Genomic DNA, 26,662 nt, shown 5'->3' with positions numbered 1-26,662 from the left:
GAAGTCTGTAAAAGAAATGCTGTTTGCCACCAAGAGCAAAAGAATGTAATCACTTCCATCATTTCAGAACATCGGTATAGATTTAACAAATGGTATAGCAATCAGCTGAGCAGTGTCTGAACCATAAGTACTTCTAAGAGCACACATTTGAAACACAAGCTTAAACAGTAAATCTGCAACTTTGTCAAAAAAAAAAGCCTATCAAAATTAAGTTAAACTGCATTTGCTATTTGTCTCTGTCCTGAAGAGTATGTACCTATCAGTAGGACAGCACCTGCAGTTCCAGATTTCAGTCAATATTATTTTGGAGTTAAAGTAGATCACAAATTGGATCACTGGAGAAATTAAAACAGTAAGGTACAAACCTTAAAACCACATACATCCCCCCCAGTGAAGAAAATGTTGCACCTTTTCTGGATTACAACACCAGTATCTATTTGTTGATCTATCCTGAGTAAACAATCAGGATACCAAGTATTCTACCAAAATATTTATAGGCAATAAACATTTGTAGCAACTGTATAAAAGTTGCAAGTGAACTCATGGCATATTTATTAAGGAAAATGTTGCAAAAGAACTACAGTAAGTTTCAATCAGTATGCCTGAAGAGTTCCACAAGCCACACTTTCAATAAGGACTATTTAGCTTATCTGAAGTCAGTTTTCTAATAGCTGGCATAATAAACTACTTCAGTGCAAATTTTACCCTTCAACTTTCATTTGGGGGGTGGTAGGAAGCAAAAAGATCTTCCTTCTGTTCTCCTCAATATTTGTCCCAAGCCCATAATCCTTAAAAACTAATTCTGCTTTAGCATACATATATTGTTGCCATCAGTTTATTCTTCCAGTTTTCCATTTTAACTGCAAGTTTCATTTCAAGAGAAAAAAAATCCAAGGTCTGGAAAGACCACAGCTATAAAAGAAGAAACTTCTAATATCTCCTGCAGTCACTGGGTAATTAAAATACCGACCTTCTCAGACAAAAATATAATTTTGACTCCTCAAGTCTTTAAATCCATGTATGGATATGCATTAAAAAATTATCAAGTTGTTGCCATATGCTTACACTCTGTTATTTGTCTGCTTAAAATATGCAAGTAAATAAACCTACAAACTTGTGTCTTAAACATTCCTTATTTAATCCTTTTCAGCTCTTTGTTAAAATCCTGAGATAACTAAGAGTTTCTCTTACCAACAAGCAGTCCAGCAGCTGTCCTCTGCACTTGCTTTTGTTATCATGAGTTACCGAGGCAGTTCTTAATAACTGAGACCCTATCTACAAGGGAAGTCCTGACAAATGAACTATTTTGTCTAAAATCTAAAAAAAGTCTCCAAGGGCTTTTCAAACTGTTATCAAAAGATTAACATATCAAAGAAAATTTGGCACTGCTTGGAATGCCTTTTTTTTTTTTTTTCCTTCTTCCCTCCAGTGTGGCTGAACAATTGCAAGACTGTGGCGGGCTGGCGCGGAGGCTGCGCTTCCAGGCATCAGCCGCCCGGTCCAGCTCCTATTCAAACCACAAATGCCTCACCAGGAGCCTGCAGACAATTTCAGGTCTATGCACGAGCCCTGATACTATCTGCCCAGCTAAAAGCATATATGCTTCTGACCAAGCCCTTCCTTCTATTTACAGCTGTCGTGAGTGAAGACAACAACATTAATTTTGAGGAGCTGGCAGATGACAAAGGCACCAGTTAAGAAATACATTTCTTACTCTCTGCATTTTACAGTTTATCACAAAGCATAATGAAGAAATCGCATACACCAAATTAGACAGTCTTTAGAGATCAAGTGCTACAAAGCTAAAAAAGGGAACTTTGCCACTATCCGAACGTCACAGCAACAAGTTCCTTTTCTGTACAAGACAAGGATCAACCAGCATGGCTTTAGCAAGAACACAAAGGGCAAATTAAAAGATCTAGCAAGGCAGACAGGAAAAACAAGAGACATGCATGAAAAAGACCAAATTAAAAACCACCTATATGCAATGATTAATACAAGTCAATCTTCCCCAGCTCCCCATGTAATCACTGTCATTAAATGAACCAAGCACCATAAACTTCTACAGGAAGAGAATTAAGACCAAAACAAAACCTGACCTGTCTAGAAAAAGATCATGGTACAGATCAAACAGGAATCATATTCCCAAAACCTGATCTAGTGTCTTACTAAGTGACCCATGGCTCTACTGGGTCCAAAAGAATCCATTACGGTATCTTTAAGGGCTACTGAAAAGACTAAAAATCCCTTTCCAGAATTTATTTCCAAGAAATATTTCCTCCATTAAGACACTTGACAGCTCCGGAGTCGAAAATTAAGTTTATAAATAGCTTGATGTCATTACAAGTCTTTCAGATTTCTGAAAAAATATCTTGGTCATTCTTAACTGCAACTAGCGCCTGTTGCATAGCAGATAGGCATCACCCTCAACTGTATCCTGACTAGCTGTCAGAACATAGAAAAACCCCGTTTTGTTTTGAAACTAGAAAGCCAAACATTATTTCAGGCACTCAAACATTTCTGCACTTTAGACCCATACTTCCAACCCTTTCCCACATGACGGAACGAACCCCGCAAGGTAACGGACCTTAGGAAGGTGATGTTTACCACCAGGGCACATTCCTGCTCCAGGAACACGCAACTCCCACACACTGAGAGCAGTTACCAAACAGGCCATTTTTCTCCAGACATTACAGTAAAGGTTTTCAGCATTCATGCAACAGACCTACAGGAGGTAAGCAATTGCTTTACGTATACAAAACACCAATAACGCCCAATCTCTGCCAAACTGGCAGTCATGAAACTAAAAAATGAAGAGGCGCTAGAGCTGAAGAACAGTAACAGACCAGGAAAAAGCATGGATGTATCTTCTGAGAATACACTGTTTCAGAACACATCTGATGTCTTAGGAAAGATGAAAACACAGCCTGGGATACAGCTGACCCTTAGCAGAAGAGGATGGCAATTCATTTTACAGAGCAACCGACAGAGGAAAAATGTATTCTTTGCCTCAGAATGCAGCTTCCCACAGTACCCTACAGGGGCTGTGTCCCAGGTGCTGCACCGGAGCACTCGGCACATCCAAGGAGTCGGTGCTCTGGAAGACAGTTCTGCACTCACACCTCAGGCCAAATACCAAAAGATGCTCTGAATATTAATTGATATGTCCACATGCATATAAAACAAAGTACCCCTTATCTAACCAGCAGAAAAAAAACAATGAAAATGCTTCTTCAAAGTTATTCCAGAAAGATTAAGAACTTTTTTCCTCTGCACCACAGAAGCCTTTCTCAACAGGCAAAAAAAAAAAAAGTTTTTTAAAAAATCTGTTTGTGACTCAAGATCTCCTTTGCCATTCTGCTAATAAGACCTCTTGGTCTACACAAGACTTGACAGCACTGATGATGCAAAGCTGCAGCTGCATTCAATACATCACTTTTAACGCATGTGCAATATTTAACCTGATACTAGAATTGCCAGCAGCCAAGGAAAGAAGTTCTAGGTATAGCTTAAGAGACAATGATCTAGAAAAAGCACACTTTTAAATAGAGCTATAAAAATAGAAGGAAAACTCTTATCAGTTATTATTACTTGGGCTTGCAGCTCCTGCCCATGCCAACTGCCAATGAGTTCCACATACAATACCTGAAAAGCTGGATCTAAAATGCTGACTTAAAATGTGCTGTACCAATAAATGAATGGACAAGGAACAAAGCTAAGATGTAAGGATCAGAAAAAATAAAGATAAAAAAAGATTTAGGAGCACATTCTTCTCAAACCGTATCACGTAACATGCTGCGTATGTTAAAAATCAGCGACCAAAAAAACCTCCAGCAAACTTCAACAGAACATTTTAAGCTTTCAAGAACTGAAACTAAAGCTTTTGCTCAGTGTTTTGGATGTAAGTCCCATATTTGCTTTCCAGTCTTTCTCCTTTATGTAAGGGATCCTATTTCAGTACCTATAAAAATAAAGTACTATTCCCTAAAATTTATCCACTGGCTGCTTTCAAAACAGATTGACAGAACCTACAGCCACTCAAAATGGAAAAAATGACCATTTTTAACTAGACTTGCAACTAAAAAAGCTGGGAGTCTATTTTAAAGGCTATAAGAATGCCCTGCTAAAATCCACATTATGACATCTTGTCTTCAAGGTACTCCTAAGTCTCAGTACCTCCTCAAAAGGAAAGAATCTCCAAAGTTCCTTTTTAGGGAATATCAGAATCTTCAAGGAGCTTCTGTATACAGGTATGCCTGCACTTGGCATTTTTCCTTCCCTGATGTGTGCTACTGTTGCAGTGACAACTTCCACTTAGTATCTAGGACCACAGCCATGATATGTGGCAGATGGGATTACGTTACACCCAGGACTTGGAGGGATCCATACATCTGAGCTGCAGCACAACGCTGCAGACTTCTCACACCACCTGGCAAGCCTGACACCATGTGAGAGCGCCTGTCTTCACCTACCCCCAAAACAGAAAAGCCATGTCACTCAAAGACCACTTCAAAACTGACACAGATTGCTTCATACCCAATATACAACTTAGCAAAGTCTGGAGGTATCACTTTTGTGACCATAAAAAAACCCAAAGGTTATCATATTTTACTTTAACATACACTATGATAAGCTTACATGCGTAGTTTAAATTTGTAAGGCTTTCGGAATTATTTTAACATATCAATATTTTTACAAGGTTGTTGCCCATGTTACAAACACAAAAGATACTCTCCTTGAGAGGCACCCTCAGCCTGAGAAATGCACCTTACACGGATGGAAGCCAATGCAATTTACACTTCTCCAGTAGCTTGCAGCTGAACCCTTAAATACAAAATTTCCACATAACGTACAATAAATGTTTGCGTAAGACATACAAGCTAAAAAGAACTATGGAAGATCAAAAATCCTCCAGCTATATTTTGAAAGGGTTTAAGGTTATAATTTGTACTGCAAACAAAGCTTAACACTTTAGTCAACTAACCAAGCTCTAACAATAAGAATGACATAATAGTTTAATGAATACATGGAAATTTTACAAGTACACGAGCTAAATTTTAACAAAGCCCTCCACTCAATACCTATTTTATCACTTCCCATCTCGGGCTTTCTGTTATAATACAAGCTTTTGTTTCTGTGTTTAGGCTTAAGGAAGACCATTGTATCCAACAATCACCAAACCAAAATTGTATTTACATTTGTAGAGTGTATTCTTTGTAAAGTATACTTTTTGCAGGCTGTAATAGCAATTGCAATGTTTATAGTAGACTACATGCTACATTATGGAAAGATAATTCTAAATCTAACAATAAACTCAGTACCACAATTGCTCATGATAAAGTACTACAGCCAATACTATACTCAAAACTTATTTTTGAACTGATCTTCAGATCATTATTTTCAGACCACTTACAAGTTATTTATTAACGCAACAGCACAAGCACAAGTTGAAGACATGTTAGAAGAGAATATAGGAAAGCACTTGGTCCTATCAAGGACAACTAGTCAAGCACTCCACTGCCCAGCCTTCCTGGCATCTCATTTATCATCCTTCAAGCAGCAGCTATTAAATGAAAATTTTCAACTGATAAATCAAGCACCAAAAGTCAAAATTGCCCAGAGCTTGTTCCCACTCTCAGGCACACAGAAACACAGTCTTTCCTTGTTTCCTTTTTAGATTTGTGGATCTCCTACCTGGCTACCATGAGGGAAGTAGACCTGTCCCACAGTCAGGGAATCCAATAAAGTAAACGCTTATCTCGGATGCTTATTGTTTCTTTCGTCTCTTGGAAGAGTATACAACATTTGGGTTAGAATTCACAGACTTTGACAACAGACACAATGAAATGTTTTATTTATTCTTGGAAGAGAACGTTAAACTGTTTCGAATACCTTGGGTAAGGCACGGCGCCATTACACCCAGCTGAGCGCTGAAGCCTTTTCCAAAAAGACGTTCCTTTCTTGCATGGGGTGTGAACTTTACTCAGTCCTTCTATTTGATTAAATAACCAAGACTATTATGGTTAGATAATGGAGACGGCAAAGATGTCCCATCCCAGCACCTAGAGAACCACAAGTATTCTAGTGGAGAAATGGGAGTCTGAAGATCCAAATCCAGCAACAATGGGTCCTTTCAAGGAAGCATTTCCCCTCAGGGGCTGTGCCAAGAGCCCAACCTTTCCTGTGTGGCTGCCGCCTTATTGTGCAATGTAGAGTATCTGCTTCCTGGGATATATTTGCTTTTGTAGTATGGATGCTCAGTAACAGGAGGCAATGACTTTTTTTTCCTCTTCCTCTAAATTCTTGGAAAATATTTTTGAGGTTAACATAAGAACATTTTAATCAAATTTCTCTTTGGAAATCAGAGATTTCCTACAAGGAGATCATCAAGCACAACCAGACTAATCACAAGGGATGAACTTTCCTCTGAAGTTTAGGCATTCAACTTCTGTTTCCTCAAAAGCACATATAGTTGACATACAGCTAAGACTACAGCATAGTCTGAGAACCATACTCATCACAAGCAAGCAATCTGCTTTAGCGTCTTTCTTTGCTTTCCCATTGTAAGCATGAGTTAGGACCTTTCATTGCTTTCAGCCGAGGATTCTGAGACAAAGCAGCAGTATTTCTTCATGTTTTCCTGAAGTCATTATATAAGACTTCAAGAATCTTAACATTCAACTACGTGACTGCTAAATGCACTCACAGAGTACCTTCAGATTAACAGAAATAGCAACAAATTGCACTCACTTCTAAAAATGTGTTCAGTAAGATGTATACATGCAGATATGTTACAACTTCAGCACTTAAACCTGGGTTTTCTAATGTTTATTGAAAGTACAATTTTTTTAAACAGTCACAATAAATCGATACAGAGCCTTAAGTATGCGGCACATTCACTTTACTTAGATCGGAAACACTTTAAGGGAAGAGCTCTTCTTGTGTGCAACCAACCCACAAATCAATTGAAATACACATGACAAACTGCTAAAACTTTAATTATTAGTGTTGTTATATGATATTTAAAATTAAAAGGTTGCATCAAAATTTAACACAATTTAAGATGTCAGGCAGGACAATTTATTCACCTTGATCAAATTCTAACAACTGAAGCGAGAGAAAAATCTGCAAACCAGTTCCATTCAGAGATCAGACTACTGCTGAAGACTATTTTCTCATGCACAGGAATTTATACAACCTGACAGCTTACCTCCTGGAAATGATTAATTTACTCTCAGAACTACCATATGAGGTAAGATGAGAAAACCAAGGGCAGAAGTTCCACTCTCTATGTCCATGAGCAGAGCTTTGACAAAGACAAAAGAGAACAGGACTGTAACATTTAACACAATGCCTCCACACCTGTAATGTAAACTTTGGCTGAGGTTCATCTATCTGCGATGTCCTAGTCATTCAGAACAGTCCTACAAACCCAGAAGAGCTTTAGCTATTTAGTAAACAGTTACCCCTCAGAAAAGGACTTCTACAATTCATGAAATTAGATGACCCCACAGCAGCCTACTACAGTAAGTTTCATCACTGCCTCAAATAGCTCGACCTAAATGATACTTCACAGCACTTGTATACCTCTTGGGAATTATTCCCACAGCATCAGGAATGGGAGACGTCTTCCATATAACGGAAACAGACTCTGCAAAAATCTGACACGTCCCCTCAGCTGCTGCAATCTTCTCAGCACTGATGACAGCCAGAAAAGGTGTTCAGGCTTGCTTTTCCCAGTAAGCAACAGCTTTTGGTTATCACTCCGTTTATAGGTAACTTTCATTCTGCACACTTACCTAAAAGGAGAAATTCTCCTTTAACATATCATGTCTAGAGCAGTATTTATGTCCACATTTGAGCTACCTTTTTAATATTTTTTTTCTTTCCTAGACTATAAACTTTTTTATAACAGCACTAAGAGATGTAACTATCAGTCTTCTCTGCTACAAGAAGTTGGGGTTTTTTAAAAGCAAGACTGAAATCTTGTAAGTACGTACATTAGTTGTATCACAGGGCACTCTTCCCTCAAGCATTGATCTCACTAACTGAAATATCACCAAGGTCTAGCCAAATATTCACAAGCAGGCTCTTCTCAAATACCTCTGGTCCAGATACTCTACTCAGATTTCACCCATCAGCCTTCTTTTTTCATAAATGTTAGGTGAAAACAGAGGTTAGCTTTCTAAAGCACCGTTAAGGACTGCCACAATCTTCCACATACATTAAATGCATAAGCAGCTTTTACTTTATACCTTCTGAATGGAAGTAAACAAATAGGAAGACTCCTGAAGGCTAACAGAGCAACAAAGTAACAGTCCCTAAAAGGTCAGATTGAATGTGCCCTTAGCCTAGCATCCTGAAGAGCAACAGTCAAGGAGGCATCACAGGTAGAGTCATACAATGATACTTCCCAGTAGACTCTCTCCAATCCCAGTGACTTGTGGTTCAAGAGCTTCACAAGCCAAATACCATATCATCTTATTTAATACTAAATGGATTTTTCTTAATTTTTTATTACTACTACTACTACTACTTCGGGGCACATTTTAAGCTTGCCAACATCCTGCAAAGAACCCCCAAGTTCATGAGGAAGGGGGTTTTTTCCTTATTTTGATGCTTCGTGTACTAGTGTCAGCTGAAGTCTCCTACTTCTTGTGTTTGAAAGGGCAGTGAAGTTATGCCTTAATCATAGGTGGTAGGGAGGGTGTGATTCTTTTATAAACTGTTTTATCCCACACCCTGCAGTCCTCTCCACTCCACACAGAAATTACTATCTGCTTCCCTTACAGAGGATATTCCATACTTCCGATCACGCTCATCAGCATCTTTCACAATTCTATGTATCTTTCATACAATGCCTCATCCTCTGTAAGAATGTGCATGTGGCAAACAACATATTAATACCACAAATAAATTAGAAAATAGTACACTACACAAATCGCTAATTAAGATTAGTTTAAAACCATTTTACAAGAGCAGAAGTATCCATTTTCCCTCATACATCAGTCTTTACGGGTAAGCAGAAGAGAAGTCACACACTCCTAGAAGCACCTGCTGGTTACATTAAATGCTGATGCTTAAAAAATAATCTACAGAATAGAAGCATTAAATATCATTATGTACATCACAAAAACACATATTCCAGGTGGGCCTGGTTCTGGGCAACTGGCTCTAGGTGGCCCTGCTTGAGCAGGGGACTGGAAAAAGTAACCTTGAGAGGGCCCTTCCAACATCAACCATCCCGTGAGTCTGCCATTCCATTTATCATACCCAGAACATTTTCACAAAAGAACATTCAAACAATGGTGGCTCTCAAGATGAAAGATTCATAACAAACATTTTAATGATTTTTCATAAGGCATCATGGAATTAAACCGGCAATTACCTAAGTACCAAATTCCTCATCATCTAATCCCAGATCCCTGAAATACCTCTAGAACTTAAGAAGTTCCCACCAGGACTATTCCCACATGCATTTCTGATGATCACATGTCTTTCTGGATTTCTGGTTTATGGGATGAAGCTAACACTTCTATTCCAGATGGTGCCACAGCATCCAAATCCCCACCCTCACCTTGCGCTTCAAACCCCGTAGTAAAGGGATCAAGGGCAGAGCACAGAATATATCTAAAAGCACTTCAAGCACAAAGTAAGCAATTTTTCTTTTAGCCTGGCTTTCTACACAACGGAAGGGGGTGGACATTCACAGTTTACGTAGAAGTGATCACGGGGCAGGTCTGTCAAAGCTGACACCTCGCCCTGAAGCTTCAACTGGATCATAAGACTTAAGCATAAACTGAATGCCTTGTAGAGGCTCTGCAGTCCTCAAATTCCTACGCTCCTTAGAGAAACCACAGCAAAGTAGCCTGATTTAGATGCAGTAGGGTTTATCCAAGATAGCTAGCAAACTACTAGGATTAATACAGTTAAGAAATCCACTCATGCAACTTTCTGGCGAACATTAACTCAACTCCCGTCTTACCTGCAAGCGTACCAACCATCTCATAGAGTTTTTTTAAAATGCCTTCATTATCAAGGTAGAACAAAAGAACTTAGGAAAGCATTCTAGTGGCTATATCACAACTGCTGTATGAATATTCACTTTGGTTTCTCCTTGACCACAGCACTCAAAGGAAATCCACAAGCAACTACTTCACATGAATGAAAGTAAAACAATCAAAAAGGTTTTGAGAAAGACCGAAGCTCTGAAAATTACCTTATTTCTATGGAACATTAAGAAGGGAGTCAGCTACAAGTTACTGTATTTTTGCTATCTTTCAAATGGATGTTACAGATACCAAGACCATTTTCATAGCTGTATTCAACAGATTCACTACGACACTTTGAAAATTATGACTTATTAACTTAGCTAAAACAAAATTTAAGATCCAAGGAATAAGGATGTTCCCTGACAGAGGAAAGCATAGATGACACACACACTCCAGGAACCCAGCAAAGATAAAACAGGAGGATAGAGTGAAACACTAAGCAGATGATTCACCACAAAATACTGCCCCATGAACTTAGCAAACTCAAATACCTAGGTATGACTCAATGTCCACAATATAAAAAATACAGTCTCCAAGGAAAATGAGCTTTACAAAAAGGTAAACTACTTCAGTTTAGCAGTAAGTCAATAAAAAGCATTTCCTCAGAGTGCACACCAAAACATTCCCCACCTGATAGAGCTTCTGTTGACAGTAGCTAATGAGCCAGCACAATTACTATCTGACTATAGTACGTGTAAGTTCTCCTACCACATCCACCAATACTATATATAACAAGCGTTACCCAACTTCAGCTGGACAAACAATTATGGCATTTAATATCCTATTGCTTCCCAGACATTTATGCCATGGGAGGGTAACAGCAAGCAGAAGAAACTGAGGCACTCTACATTTGTTCCACATGCATGATGCAAGCTAACACAAATTCAAAATACTTTGCAGTGAAACCTGAGCAAAACACTCCTATGATCTATTCTACCAATGGAGTTAGGTGAACCAGCTATCTTCAACAAAGACACAGCAGCAATTTAGCACACCAGATAATCACTACCACAATGATCACAGGCTGAGAAATGGTGTTATAAATGCTACTAGCTTACCAGTGCCAGCTTGACGCACCAAAATCCTTCATAACGCAGGCTCAGAATACAATTATGCCAGCAGTCTTGCTACTGACAAAAGCTGTCTCTTGGGAAGGGATGCTGCCAGATAAAGGAAAGGGTGGCGCAGGGAAGAGCACTATGAGGATACTTACATTTACATGCCATAGAGTAAGGACACAAGCTGACAAGACCTTAAATTATTTCTCCTTGTGCTCTCCCCCTATAAAAGACATACAATTTGTGTGGTGAAACATTATGTGTGTTCCTACATTTTTCCCTATTTATTACTATAGTTAAGCTATTTCTGCTGGAAAAGACATGGTCATAAGAAAATGCCATTTATATTGCAGACAAAAATTAGAATCTGTAGATGTACTAATGAAACTTCAGAAGTCAGGACCCCGAGTACACTTCCAACCAATGAAGACTACATGATGGTGGCTTTCCAAGTGCTTCTGTTCACTCAGACACATTACATCTACCTCTGCTCCAAACACATGCCCTTCACTATGGGTTGCTCTCACCCAAGCACTGGTAACTGTCACTGCAGTACAATTGTACAGAACACAAATAGAAGCTGTGTTTCAGCCGTACACTGTTGACATTTAAAACCTGCCTGTCCAAACTGGCGCCAACACCATTACTCCTTTTCACACAACAGGTCTTCAATATTGCCAGTATTAAGGCTCAGTAGATTGCCTCTAGCCATAACACATGGCTATGATGCAGGAACGTAATGTCAAAACCCTCTCTTGAAACACTAAACTTTTTTTGTGGTCCTTGCCAAACGGACCAAATGAAGATAGGTTTAATCCAAAGAATGCACTCTGCAAGACTGCACATTTGAAAGCCCTTTTATGTTCCTGTTTGAATTAGCAGTTGGTCTGAAAAGAACTTTTGCTGGCTTGTCAGATCTGGAGTACTGCTATAGTGACAGAAGCACCAGTTTTAGACAGCAGCACCCTCAGCCAAAGACTGCTCAAGCCAATGGAACAATCCTTTGAATTCACTGGGCTTCAGATCAAGCCTTCACAACTTAGTGACAATGGCATATATGTAAGATTCCTCCACTCCTCTTAAGACAAAAACAGATCCCTTGTTTGAAAAACAGAGGTAAGAAAAACTATCCTGCTGAGAGAAAAAAATTCTCTAGCAATCCAACAGTAAGAGGACTTTTTGGGATATTCATATGTACCCAAAAGTTACACAGTTCAGTAACTACTATTACAATGTGACACTAAAGTCAGGCAGGTAATGCAACATAACTGCCAACACATGGTACAATCTCCACATTAGAAGCCAACCCTTACCTACGTCACTGAACTTTCAGCTCCTGCTATCTACTGCTGCATTGAACACATCCTCCAGAAGATAAGCTCTTGCTACTGACGTTAAACACTGTGGCAGATCTAAAGGCCAGGGTTCACAAGGGTAACTGTATTTTTCTTCCCTGAGTTGGAGACATGGTTTGACAGCAAAATGCACTGGATTAATTTAAAAGTTTCTGCACATTCCAGTTATCTTACAAATCTATCGCTGAAATAGAAGGAATCGTTGGATCCTTTGTTTTGTCATGCAGTCTACTGCAGACAATCAAAAGCAATTACAAACGTGCACAAAAATCATGACATATAGAATAACAGCATGTCTATACTCACGGCTGGACTTTCCCACTTTGAAATCTGTCCATCCTCACTTAGACACCCTGTACTGGTGAATATACCAAAGCATATGTCCTTCAAAAAGGATCTTCAAAGTCAAAAACAGGCTTTTTGTAAGTATGAAGCAGAAGCATTAGGACTACCACCTGAGCCTAAAGCAGTAATCTGAAGCTACTATGGGTACTAAAATGATTGAAAGTTCCTCAGCATTCTGCTACGCTGAAGTTACGCAGACACACACATTGCTGTCCTGTGGGTTTACATGGAGGTTTAAACCAACATGACAGTGCAAGAAAACTTGCTCCATTTGCAAGAGGCAGCATCCTTGAGAAGACAGCAACATCCAGAACACCGTATGTTTCCAAACCAATACAAACAGCACGGTCTGGCCATTTGAACCTGTGCAAGGTCTAAACTCATATTATATGACCAAGCAATGGACAAAGAACCCTGTGTATGTCTTCTTCAGCCCCAACTTCACACAAACTAAAACTAGAATCCTATAAAATGAGATGAAGGGGACATCAATTACCCATCCTAAACCAACTATACCAGTCTTTCTCAACAAACGAACTTGTTATTCATGGCCACCAATAAAAGACTTTTTAAAGTACCATTTTTACTGTGCAAAAGTTAAAAGCCTAATTGGTGTTTTCCTTGATGAAACTTAATCCCATTTCAAGCTGCCATCACGGTCATTGAAAATAGCATTTCCTTCTACGAATCTTTTAAATATTTGAAATGTCTTACATTCCCCTTAACCTCCTCATCTCTTGCCAAATAACTCAGATTTTCTTCCATCTTTATGAAGTTGTTTCCTCGAACTCTGATCATTTGCATTTCTCTCCTCTGACACTCTTTCCAAGTGGTCCAAATTCTTCTTGAATTTTGGCACCCAAACTGATGCTGTCTGCACATTGAGAGTATACCAACAGCAAATAAAGCCAACGGATTTAAACTTGACATCTCACAGACAATACTGCCATTTAAACATCCCAGTAAGATATTTGCCTCTTCTGCAAACAGCATGACACTGACTCACGTTCAACTTGTGATCCAGTACACCCCCAGGTCCTTTTTGTAGTACCTAACCTCACCCTGCATTTGCACAGCTGATAATTCCTGCTGAAGTGCAGTACTCTGCATTTGTCCCATCCTGTTTTTCAGGTCATTTTGAACTCTCATAATATCCTCCAACACATAGTCCCTGGGAATTTAATAAGCACATTTAATCTGCCAGTTGACTGATGCTTTCATTAAAGGCAACCGTACCCAGGACAGAACCCTTCAACACAACCTCTCATTTCAACACTAAATCATTAATTACTGTTATCCAAATAGGATCATCTACCCAATTTTGCATGTCTCCTAGACTGCTTTCCCCAGATCATGTCTCCATTTACTTACAAGGCCATTAAAATGTGGAAAACCTTATTACATTAATCAATCAGGAGACAAGACCTCCACTGCTTGTGCCATAGCCACAAAGCCTCTGCTCTTCAGTAAAGATATATTAGACTTTGGACACAATTAGTTTTCCCACAAATCAGCTTCATGCTGTTACTCTTCTCATAGTTATCTTCCAAACACTTGAAAATAGAGCGTTTGCTTATTAATGTCAACTGACAGAAAAACTGAGATGAAGTGAACTACCAGACTTCAACTCCTCTTCCTCAGCTCTCTTCCATTATAATTCTCTGAAGACTCATTTCTTTCCCAGTCTTCTAGTACTTCTGAGTATTTCCAGATAATATTTTTGCATTTTTTGAGCTGCTTTGACAACTGTACAGTGAAGCTTATCAGGGCAGCTGATGCAGAACATCTAATGGAAGCACACTCTAGTGTAAAATATTACCTTATCACAAGTATCAATAAGATTAAGCACCTGCATGACACTGTCTTAGAGAACACAAGCAAAACAGGCACTGAGCGCTTTAAATGTTCTGCATCTTTCGTAGATACTATGTTCTCCACTGAATCAAGAAAGACATTCCCATCTTCCTCCTGCTATTAACATACCTCTACAGGAACCTTGCTAGCTTTTATGCCTCTTGCTAGTTGCCAATTCCATTGCACTTGGCCTTTCCAATATCTACCACTACTATTCGTTTATACATGTTCTTCGTAACATGACTTATTTTCATGCTCTACATATATTTTTTTCCTTGCATCCAAGTCAGTAAAAGTCATAAGTTGGTCTTACAACTTTATTTATCAAACTCCTTCCCATTCTTGTGTTCTGTCTCCTACCATTTATAAGGATCATGAGCTCTGATATCACAGCCATTGCCATTTATCTACCTTTCATTTTTGGCATCCTCTAGCCAGAATAAAATCTCAAGGAGTGGCCATTTTTGTTGCTATATGTACTTTCTAAACTGAAAATGTCACCATCACATAAATTTGTAAAAGGTCAAAAAATGAAGAGGTAAGTATTTTGATTTTGAAGGATGGTCTTTTGGTTTTAAATACCACATGAAAACTCAATCCAACTAAGTAGTCATGAACTTGCGAACACTTCCAGTACCTGGTCCTCTTCCAAAGGGCTGCTTTAAGATGAACAATGCAAAGCCAACATTCTAAGAAACCAGAACACAAAAAGGGCTAAATCCTTTCAAATGAAATTACACCATGAAAAATGAAATACAGAATGAATGCAAACACAGCTAATTCTGGTAGGACTGATAGGATTATGAACACAACTGACACTGCACCACTTCAGAGCAAGCAACTAGACTTCACAGCCATGGAGATCCCATCCCAATCCCAGTCCATGCACAGTGCTCTGTGTAGATGGTGCTGAAGTTATGTATTTCAGAAAAGGAGCAGCAAGATACAGCACTGAGGATTTTTTGCAGATCACATCCATAACTCCTGAACAGTAACTGTGAATCATGCATCCTTTTTTATTTGTCTGCTTTTCAGCTACTGAAGATTAAAGTTTACAATCTTATTTCAAACAGGAATAAAGGTGTCAGATTTGAGGCTATAATGCAACTACAGTTTACTACAAACTGAACTTTTGTTCTCTGCTGAGCAGATTATTTAACAAAGGAAGTAGCTTTTTTATGAATGAAAACTATTTTTAGCTTATTGTGTAATGGTGACAGGGAAACACTTTAGCATTACTGTTATTTAAAATATTTTTTTTAATGTCAAATTGAGAAATCAGGATTTTCAAACTAGGATTATTTTTGTACAAACTCTCACATGCTAAACGTAACCAGATCCAAACACTAGTCAGAATCTTGGGGGTTTTTTCACCACTAAAAAAAACACAGAACCTACTAATTGGCATAATACCGTGACTACAGACCCAAAGTAGGTTGGGCCACAGTAGATTTCATGCTGCAGAGTCCAGTAAGCCCTGCCCAAAGCAGCATGCACTTAAATACACACTCAGTTCTCCAATGGATGTCTTTAAGCCATTCAAAAGGCGAGTCTAAACATACACTGCAGAAGCACAGATTTTTACATTACACCAATACTGTTTGGGCATTCAGAAAATGAAAACTAAGGAAGCCCTTTTTTCTAATTTCTAAAACTCAGTTTTAGAAGAATTAACTAAAGGATTTTGTTTCACAAGGTATTAAAGGAATGAAACCTCTTCCCTCCGTGCCAGCTACCATCAGATTCATACCAGACAGACATTTAATAAGCAAAGTGTCAGAACAGTTGTCCCTGGCCTGCTGTTAAAGATGCTTAAGCATATCACTCAACTCGGACATTTTTCACACGAGAAGTACCAATCCCTGCAGCAGACCTTGGACAAGCTAAAAGAAAGTTGGTACCTTACAGATACAAAGCAAACAGTATCTTAAGGTTTCCAGAAAAAGGAACAAGGGTGCAGTGGTTAAGATGCTTGACAAAAACCTGGTCTTTCCATGTCAGTTCCCAGTTCTAGTACAGATTTCCCCTATGATTTGGGCAACCCACTTGGACCTGGCTTTAACAATAAAAAGGTATTTTACTCCCACAGAATAAATGGAATTTGTCTGCATACCACTGAAATTGTCTGTCTTGTTGACTGTTTTATACTCCACACAGAACACAGCGAGGATACTACGTCCTCGAGGCAAGTGAGAAAAATTAATCTGAGGGCTCCATGTCAACATATTTTTTTAATTTCTTTTTTAAAATAATTTATTAGGTCCGCAGCAAAACAGCTTGTCTGATGTACCATGCCTGTCACATGGCACACCAGCAGAAGAGAACTGAATCATAAAGTTTCTCAATCATACTCAGCTAACATGATGCAACTTCCCTCCTTGCTAGGCAGCCCCCACACTCCCTTGCCAGGCACTGCAAGCTGTCTGAGCAAGTAGCTAGGACCTTTCATCCCTTGACCTCCAAGTTAGGGATGAATTACTGCCTGCCCAAGTTATCAAGCCCTCCCTAGAGGAGAAAGGGATGATTCAAAAAGAAATACAGGAATAGCCACCTGATTCTAGAAGACAACAAAAAATTTAAGGGATGAGAGCACAATGAGCTCAACGTCTAGAGAGCACTACTGGAAGATACCAAGTGGAGCACCTAGAACAGCACTGCTGCTCCTGGGAGGTAGTCAGGAAGGCAGTAGCTGCTGTCCAGCAGCTCTGCTGGAGACAAGTCTGTAGAATTGCTCAGATCACTTTCACTGCTTTCTCCTCCTTCTGGCATGGACAGTCAGCTTTGGCCAAAACCAAGGTTTACAAGATCTCTCTTAGCCATTTTCTGAAGCACTACGTTTCTCCTAGCTCACCTAGGCGCTCACACTGGAACACTCCATGCTGCCAGAAGCCAGTGTTCTCCCCCACAGGTGACTACACCAACAATGCATGACATTTTTCTTTTACCAAGCCACCTTAATGATACGCTTCTTAGAAGTCAGGAGAGTTAAGCTAGTACCAATAAATTTCCAAGTCAACTATACAGTTCGAAGTTTACATAGTACATCTTCTTTAAACTTTGTAAAACTGCATTTGTGATTAGCCAACAAGAAAGAGCTGCTTACAAAACCAGCAGTATGTAGCCCTTACTGTCACGCTGCACACGCATTTCCTCAGTGTACATGCAGTAAAGATCCACTGCTGTCACCCGTGACACTGCCGCATGGACACTAAGTTTATGAGGGCCTGACTCACACCATAGAGTATATTTAAATAATGCCAAAAAAAGACGTTTCTCCACAGGCTCAAGAAAATCAGTATTCTACAGGAGACACCAGTGTTGTACAAAAGTCAGCTTTAGTTTAATAAAAGGTAAAACTAGCACCTCTTTCAGGTATGATAGAGCTGATGGCAGAAAAATATAGCTAACCTGTCTGAAGAGCCAGTGTGTGGACAAATCTCATACATGCAACGGCTGAGTCACCTACAATAAAATAAAAAAAAAAAAATACAGTCAGAGGAATGAATAGGCTAAATGGAACTTAAGAAAGTACCGTACAGATCCAGTGAGTGCCTACAGCAAAGAAAACACGTTAACAAATGCTAAAACTGGACAAAATTCTGAGCAAGCTCAGATGGAGAGGAAGCAGTCAGTCAGTGTGGCCAGACTACTGTCAGCGCTCATGTCAAGAACGGTTTAGTTAACCATCCTCACTGCTGAAGGCTGCACTACCTCAGCTGAGGGAGACAACGGCTTCTTGAAGGGCTCCAAAAGCATCCTCCAAGCACAGCACCTGCAGGGATACACAGATCCTGGCAGGCAAGCCACAGCACTGGTGGCAGCAGCAAGCTTTTAGAGCCAACACTGCAGACAGTCAAATTGTTCTCATTCACCTTAGGTATCAATGCAGTTTTAAAAACTGCCTTGTCAATTCCACTGCAGCTCTCGGCGTTTAATTCACCTAACGGTTGTTTATCCCTGAACAAACGTAAACGGGCCTCCCCTCGGGGATGACGCAGTGGCTGTCAGCGGTGCTTGCGGTGCGAGGTCACCATCTGCACAGCTCGGCTGACAGAGGAGTGCCGTGCAGCCCGGCAGCAGCAGCACCGCGCACCGACTCCTCTGCTGAGCGATGAGCGAGACGCACCGCGCCCGCGTCCCGCACTGCGCGGGGAAACTTTTTCCGTGGCCCGGGATCGCCAGCGCGTCCCACCGACCTGCACTACAGCGCACGCCGCAGCCAGAGCCCGCCGGCAGCGCGGAGCGCCGGGCAGCGCAGGCGGAAGCAGCGCGGCCGCCCCCCTGCCCCAGCGCTGGCGGTGCCGCCGGGACCGCGGGGCAGCCCCGGGGGCAGCCGGGCGCTGCTGGCGCGAAGCCGAGGGGCGGCAACGGGGCCGGGGGGGGGGAAACCGCCGGGCCGCTGGGCGGGCGCCGCACGTGTGCGCAGACCGGCGGCCGGGAGACCTCGGGCGGCCGCGCACACGGCCGCAGCCGCACGCCCACCCCTCCCCCGGCCGCGGGAGCAGCGCGGGGGCCGCTACTGGCGGCGGCGGCCCCGCCACGACCTCCGAGCCGGGCCGCCCCGCGGGGGGCTGCCGCGGGCTTAGGGGCGCCCGGCGCGGCTGAAGGGCGCTGCGGGCGGGCGGCCGCGCCGAGCCCGAGGGGGCTGCGGGCGCCGCTGTGGCCCGGCCCGGCCCGGCCCGCGGACCCTCCCTCACCTGCCGGGCCGGGCCCGCCGCCCCGCGGCCCCACTCACCGGCGGCGCCCTCAGCTGAGCCCCATGCCGGCGGGGCGGGCGCGGGACCGGAGCGGGACCGGCTCTCCCCCGCCCCACCCCGCCCGCCCGGCGGCGCGCCCGCGGCTGCCTCGTGAGGCACGACCCGATCCGCCGCCAACCGGCTCCACGCGCCGGCCGACTGGGCGGGGGCAGGGAGGGGCGCGGAAGTGACGCTACGGGGACACGCCCCCGCCCCGCCCCGCCCCGCGCGTCACGCGCCGGAAGAGCGGGGTGCCGCGCGGCTCCGGGGCGGGGAGGGGCCGGTGGAGGGGCGGGGCCTCACCGGGAGGGGCGGGGCCTGGGCAGGGGCGCGGGCCCTTGGGGGCGCGGTGGGGCAGGACAAGGGGCTGCCGGGGGCGGCGGGGCCCGGGGAGGCGCTTTTGGGCGGGACGGGGGGCAGCGCCGCGGGGGGCACCGGGCCGAGTTCGCACCGTGGTGGGCTGACAGGCCGCCCCGGCACCGGAGGAGCAGGCGGCTGTGTAACCGCGTGTGACCCTGCAGGTGTTCCGCGGTGGTGAGAGAGGGCGGGGGTCGGCTCACGGGCACCCCCGTGAGAGCTCCCTCACAGCCCCCAGCTCCACTGCGGGACACAACCCAGTCCCCCCAGTTTAAGAAAGCCAGTGGGTCACTGGGCTCCTATTCCCTCAGCCCAACAGGAGGGCCAAGGGCTCTTCCCATGCCCCTCCGCCCAATATACACCTGCTTTTAATAACCCACCTCTGCTTCCGTGTGCGGCCTTTGCCACCCGCCCGCGATGACGGCGTCCAGGGAACGCGCATCGTGCCCAGCTGCCCGTTTGCCTCCTGGGCAGCCCCCTCCCGTGCCACTGCTGTCCATGCTGCGCTCACCTGGGACCTGACGTCCCAATTTGCACATCTCTCCAGACACCACATCAGGAATTACTTTTACTACTTCCAGGTAACATATAAAGATCATCAATATTGTCAGGGCAAGAAGGGACACCCGCGTGACTTCACTAAACATACCCTCAGGTGGGTGACGGGTTGTTTTCAGATGCACCAGTTAAAGATTTTGAAGAGCACTGTAAACTGTTCAGGGGATCTGTAAACCACAATAGGGTCTATATTTATTTTGACATAGCCGTGTTTTTTTCCCAGCAGTTCTCCATTGCCGATTAAGGGAGCCGTTGACTGTTACGTCTCATTGCGTGCAACCCCAGCAGTGACCAAACAAGGGCCACATCCACCTGGCAGTGCATCCCATCACCCCAGCAGCACGCTCAACTTCCCTTGCCGGTTCCAGTGACCCCACAGCTCCAGGGTGAGTCAGCCCAGCACAGGGATCCAGCAGGAAACTCTGCCAATAATCAAAAGAAAAGGCATAGTTTTTTGTTAGCCCAGGGAGTTGAACTGATTCACTGGGCAGACATGTGACTACTATGCAAGGGAATGAGAGGAAAAGAAAAGGAGAAACAAAACTGCCCCTTTTTGGCAGCCACCCACAGATCAGGCATAATACTGAGCTGCTCTGACTCAAATCAGAACGGTTGCCTCCCTCTACTAAAAAAAAAAAATAAATTAAAACCATCTATTTTCTGTTAATGCATTAACTCTGGTACTGTCACAGTTCAATTCTGTGTTGATTGCATGCTTCATCGGCCTCCTTACTGCTTTTGCCAAAGCTTTGGTTCCCGCTTACCTAGGACACATCAGTTACTGGCACGTATGTAATGATTCAACAGTTACTTCCCCTGATTCTCTGGAAATTCAGTGATGCAGTATTTGCTAAGTCAGTACTATGGGTTTGGTGATGTCAGGCAGCTGTTAAGAAGACTTTCGCATGTAATTTTTAAAGATGAGCATTAACCAGTCATTTTCATTCACTCCGGCTACACATGGAAAACAGAAATACCTTCATGTCCTCTTCCAAATGAAGAACAGAAAAATTTACTGAATAATTTCAGCGTTTTTTTTCACTGAATTGTTGCTGTCTTTGTCTAACATCCAACCTAAATCACTGGTACAATTTTCTTTGTATCTCAAGGAAATAGCACTGCATGGTGATCAATGGTATTGGCCATATATGTATTTTCATTGAATTTCATTCATTACCCTTGTTTGCAAACTGTTGATCTACCCATTGCTAACAGCTTGCCGAATTTCCACCTGTATATGTCTTTATGTTGCCCATACCTCCTCTTCCAAGCAGGATGTTTTGTTTCATTTTAAAACCAGAAAAGCCTCCTTTGGTGACATTGAAATTAAGAGCATTTGAGTCACCTAGTAACACATTGGTGAAGAACTCCCCCAATTTCCATTTGGATCACACTGAAGTATTTCCTCAGACTGGCTTTTGCTCGTAACTGCTTTTAGCCTTGCAAACTTGGCGACAGTGTCCCCAGCAGAGTCAGGGGGATTCAAATGAGTACCATTCCACCTGGATATTGGTGGAAAGAGAACAGAGGCAAAACAAGCAGCAGACACCCATACAGACCTAGAAACATGATTATGAGAAGAAGCCAAGGAGGAGCTTTTTTTTTTTTTTGGACTAAGCATTGACTGGTAAAAAGAGCCTACCATATGACTCAAAGGAAAAATATTACTAAGTTATTAGCGCTATTAAACAGAAGCTTTTATTCTGTCATTCCCTATTATAAAAAGAGTAAAATTATTTGCTTTGATACATATATTTCTATGTTCTTCATCAAAATTCCTTTAGTCATTTTCAATTAAAGGTTAATTTCTCATCAGATTTTTCAACCCATTGCATATTCTGATGTATTATCTTTATCCCCATTAGAAGGTTTCCCTTAACACCTAATTGGTTTTCTTTTTCAGTTGCTGGCAAATTTGAACTCGTTTATGGCTTCACAAACCTCAAACCGTGCAGGCTTTTATAATTCAGAGATTAATTTTGTGGTTGGCACGTTCCCTCCACCCATCTCCTTAAGCTCTTTCTCAGCTGCTTTCCAGCTCTCTTGGCATCAGTCTGGTTTGTACGGCTGGAAGTGCCTGGCAACCTCCACTCTCCTGCAGCATCACTGGCTGCAGCTTCCCTAGGTAAAGGACGGGTCACAGGGAATCAGGAGTTATTTCTAAGTATATACCTAGAAATCATGGCATTCAGTGCTTTTAAAGCATCAGGTGTTGAACGTGGTAGAAACAAGAAGAGAATCAACAGCTTTTCTCTGTTCAGTTCACCTTAATGAGACTGGTTAACATGAGGAAATGAGCCAGAACACACAATCCAGCACTGTCACCACTTCTGGAAATGTAACAGCCATTCACAGCCAGTGTAATTCCTTGAGACTTTGCTCAATAATGTGGAGGCAGGCAAGCAGCTTGAGGACAGAAGGAGCACTAAGTCCTACAGCCTGTCTAAACAGGCTTCCCATGACTGTTTTGATTTCAGTTACATATATTCCACTTGAACCTGAGCTGGGTACAAGCACCACGATAAAACTTACCAGGTCCTTTACAATCTTCTGTGACTAGAACACATGACATTTCTCAGTTGCTTCCCTCCCACCACCTTTTCCTCAGTGTCGAGGGTGTACAGTGTTTTCCATGTCCAGCTTTGCCCCACCAAACCCTGCACTCTCCCAGGCCCTCACAGCACAGACGTGCTAAACGGTGCTCATTAGGAGTACAGCATTTAGTGAGTCTTAGGCTGACTAATCACATTTTATGTGCTTTCCCAGTCCAACTGTATGCACTGTTACATCCCATCTTGAACTGTAACTCCTCAGGGCAGAGGCCAGCTTTCTTACCTGTTGTATATTACCTAGCTGATGGGGGCCAAGGATTTTACATGCTTTGGCAGTAAACAGCATAAATATTTTGCTTTAAGAACATTTGCAAAGTTTTTCTCCTTTGCACATGATTTCTAAATCAGCCAGGACAAGAAACTATCTGGAGATCACATTTGTGTACAAGATCCATCATGTGCCAAAACTAAGATAACCAAGTAGTAGAGAAAATAAATCAAAACTACTGTTTATTTATTCAGTCTCTTTAATGTGTCTATATTAGCATGTTCCACCCTGCCTTTTCTGGTAGGGCTGTATAAATATGTGCATAGCTCAGAGGAGGTTATGGGACCTCACCTCCACAGTGCACAGGCACCCAGCTGGCCACATGTGATCCCAGATGCTGCAAGCATGCCTCTGCTAGCCCTGAGCCACCCAGCCCTCTCTGGGGACAGCGGTGGGGCTGGCCTCCTGTAGGATACCCCTGGCCCTGTTTGTTTGACTTTCCTGGAAAGAGATGCTTAGGGGGTGAATTCCCTCTGGACCATTCTATCTAATCCCCATACATCCTTAGCCAAATAAAAAAAAAGCCTCATAAGAAAAGGGGCTGAGAGTGGGTAAGGCTCCATGCTTTCCCTGAGTCACTGAGGGGAAGGAATTGGCTGTGGGTGCATGTGACATTCCTTCTCTCACCTTTATTTTTCCCTGACCTCAGTTGCTTGCAGGCTCTTCCAGCTGAGATTTTCAAGTTCAGCAGGTTGGCAACAGCAATGGCACCACTGCCGCGCTGGGCCCTGGGACGTGGGCATGGGATCTGCCCGAGAACATCTGACCTGAACTGACTGCCAGGGCTTGTGGATGCACAGACAGGTATACGGCGCCCCGTGAAATGGTGGTTAGCAATCTGCAGTTACAGTTTCACTCTTCAAGAAGATGATTCACATGCAGTTGAAAGCCACAAGACTTTAAAAGTCTCCTTTGAAAGCTTCTTAAACTACTTTGGCAAGCCTGAGTTGTTAAACAATTTATTATCACTTCTCTGCCAGAAGAGCTTGTGAAACAGCTTAAAGAGCAAATTGTACAAAGCGCCCAAGATTGTCACAGATGAAGCCTCTCTTTTCTCTTGTGCCACCCAATCCTTTTCCCCCCCCTTTCCCCAGACACCCAGTTCTTTTTGGTTTAAAATAGCCTGGCTAGTTATTTCCATTACCACAGCAGCATATCTAATAAATCACATGCCTTCAGCAGCAGGCAGAGTGAAAGGGGAATTCATTGCTCCATTTACTCAAACAAGATCTTAAATAGTCACTTCTTATAGTAGATAGAATAAATAATACTGTGCTTTCCCATTCCTCTCGCTAGCCCCATGACTGCCATGAGAAGCAGTAAAGGAGGTCACGCCTGTCTCCAGGTTACTTCTCAGGCCCTTTGAAGACTATTCCCTCCCCAGAAGTTACCATCCCCTCTCCTCTCCCAGCTCCCGGCTGCCACAAAGCCATAAATGAATCACTGTGCAGCTACTTGGCACGTCCTTTTCATTGGTATTTGTCCCTTTTCCACCTCCTCTCTTTATTTTAAGTAATGCAGAAATCTTTCAGTCAATAGGACTGTCAGACTTTGCCTAGCCAGTATCATACCTAAAGAAAAGTGGGATCTCAGTGCCTTTACATGCTTCCATGCCTCCACATATTATTTCTTAACACTGCCATGCAGCACACACCCAAAAGCTCAGTGATGAATCATCTCCACCAAGGACACCAGTGTTGTCACATCCAGCCCTTGGGCCAGGTTGAAATCCTTGGACACCACATCAGCACTGGTGACGGTAACAGCAGAGCAAAGGCTGCCACACTACCAAGGAGGGCTGGGTTTGGTAGCAGTTGTCCAAGCCAGAGGGAAAAATTGCCAAGGGGACTCAGCAGGTACCTGCAAAGCTACTGACTTCACTGGGAAGTGTTCCAGTAGCGGAGGGACCTCCACCCATACCAATGGACAGCACAAACACAATACTAGGTAACCTATTTACAGCTAAATTACCCCAGGACAGCTAAGAAAAATAAAGCAACTATTTAAACAAAGCTAAAAGAACAAACATGCAGGCAAACCTTAAATGCTAGACTCTTGAGAAACCATCACTTCTACTTAGCAGAGTACAACTGGCAAAGGGCAAGTGATTGTGCATGTATCATTTGGCTGCAAGTAAGGAGACTGTGAAACAAATCTGCCTCTCTCTGCCCACCCAGCACAGAGGACAGATTCAAGCTCTCTGGCAGCTTTCCTAGCTGGAGAAGGAGATGTCCTCTCCAGCTGAAGAATGCACACACACCGCTAACGGACCTCACCATCTAGCAGCACGATGTTTTGATTTCATATTAGAATTGCTTGAAAATAGGGCCTTTAATACCTCTATTGTTGTACGTTTCTCCCTCAAAGTATGTTTAAAGGACTTAATCAGACTCATTTCCTTAATATCAAGCATATCTCTGAAAACGTATTATCCCAGGCTGATGGCATCAAAGAGTGAATTAGGAATAAAGCCAAGTAAATTAAAACAAAGATATTTCCTTTCAGTTACCGTGCAGCCTTCACAGGCTGCAGAGCATTAGAGCTGCTGAAATACCACTGGCACATTCTTCAAGATCTGCAAATTAGTGCCTTGCTTTTATACCCTTGGCAGGAAGCGAGGATGCAATCTCCGTTACACTTAGCCCGACAAGGGCTGTGCTGTGATGAGCAGCTTTAGATTTGCAGCGCCGGAAAAATGTCTTTGAACTATTGCTGTTTGGGTTCCCAGTTTCCGAGACATATTTATCATAGCAAAGTTCCCCTATTGAACCAAGAAAAAAAAACATCACCAAAAAAACCCACCCTGGATTTGATTTTTATAGCATATGCAATGCTTGTTTTCACCTTCTGCCCTTCAACATCAATTGCAGAGAGGCAGCAGATCTTGCAGCCACCCTGGGCTAGGCTGAAGGTCCGAGCAGACCACCATCCTGGCCATCTCTGACGGGAGTTGGCCCAGATCAGGCGGGCATGCAGCAAGGAGCTGAGGTGCACTGAAACCCAGGGTGAGGGGACAGCTTGCGTACCCTCCCATCAGGGAATCAAACACTGATCTCCCTTTTACTGCCAGGACTGCGACATGGGCAGGATGGGGGGGTATTTGGCATCTATGGCCTCTCCAGGGGGTTCATGACAGATTTAAAACCAAGATACTCCTCTTCTGCCAGGTTAAGGAACAATTCCAAAACCCTGCTGGAGACAGGACACAATTTTATCAGCATGGTCCAGGGCAGAGCAAGTAGAGTTACTGCTGAAGTGACTTATGCAACCTTGTTCTCACAGCAGCTCCTGGGAAACCGCCTGGCAGACCAGCCGTCGGTGCTGTTACAACAAAGCGGAGGGCTGGGAAGCCTTTCTTCTGCTTTGTGCTCTCAGGAGCAAGGCTGGACCATGCCTGCTTTCAGATAGCACAGGGGCCAGGGCCTGCGTGCATCTCCTCCCCTTGGCACGGTGCCTTGGAGGAGGCT

General features: G+C 43.0%; 1 protein-coding gene and 1 long non-coding RNA gene across 7 annotated transcripts in view; one reads left to right on the top strand and one right to left on the bottom strand.

The window, feature by feature from the left end:
* ATP13A3 (ATPase 13A3) overlaps positions 1–19,559 on the bottom strand; it is a 61,266-nt gene extending 41,707 nt beyond the window's left edge. For 3 of the 5 annotated variants that reach the window (XR_005107180.1, XM_037406348.1, XM_037406351.1), the window contains exons 1-2: positions 19,400–19,559; positions 18,073–18,126 (exon numbers count right to left, since the gene is read on the bottom strand). Coding sequence is in view for 3 of the 5 variants with exons in the window: in XM_037406348.1 (XP_037262245.1) it covers positions 18,073–18,110 (38 nt within the window). In the remaining 2 variants the exon portion in view is untranslated. Of the gene's footprint in view, positions 1–11,265; positions 11,334–18,072; positions 18,127–19,399 lie in introns of those variants that run through there. The other 2 variants (XM_037406349.1, XM_037406350.1) reach the window with 2 other exon arrangements.
* A 284-nt stretch (positions 19,560–19,843) lies between these two features.
* On the top strand, positions 19,844–22,132 carry LOC119156759. Of its 2 annotated transcripts, none has more exons than XR_005107275.1 (2): positions 19,844–20,412; positions 20,542–22,132. It is a non-coding gene; the product is annotated as an uncharacterized LOC119156759 (long non-coding RNA). The 2 variants fall into 2 exon arrangements; XR_005107274.1 differs by having other exon boundaries at positions 20,539–22,132.
* Positions 22,133–26,662: the final 4,530 nt, after the last annotated feature.

The sequence above is a fragment of the Falco rusticolus genome, chromosome 13, assembly GCF_015220075.1.
Source record: "Falco rusticolus isolate bFalRus1 chromosome 13, bFalRus1.pri, whole genome shotgun sequence".
Lineage (NCBI taxonomy): Eukaryota > Metazoa > Chordata > Aves > Falconiformes > Falconidae > Falco > Falco rusticolus.
The sequence above is the reverse complement of the archived record's forward strand: the minus strand, read 5'-3'. Positions and strand labels throughout refer to the sequence as shown.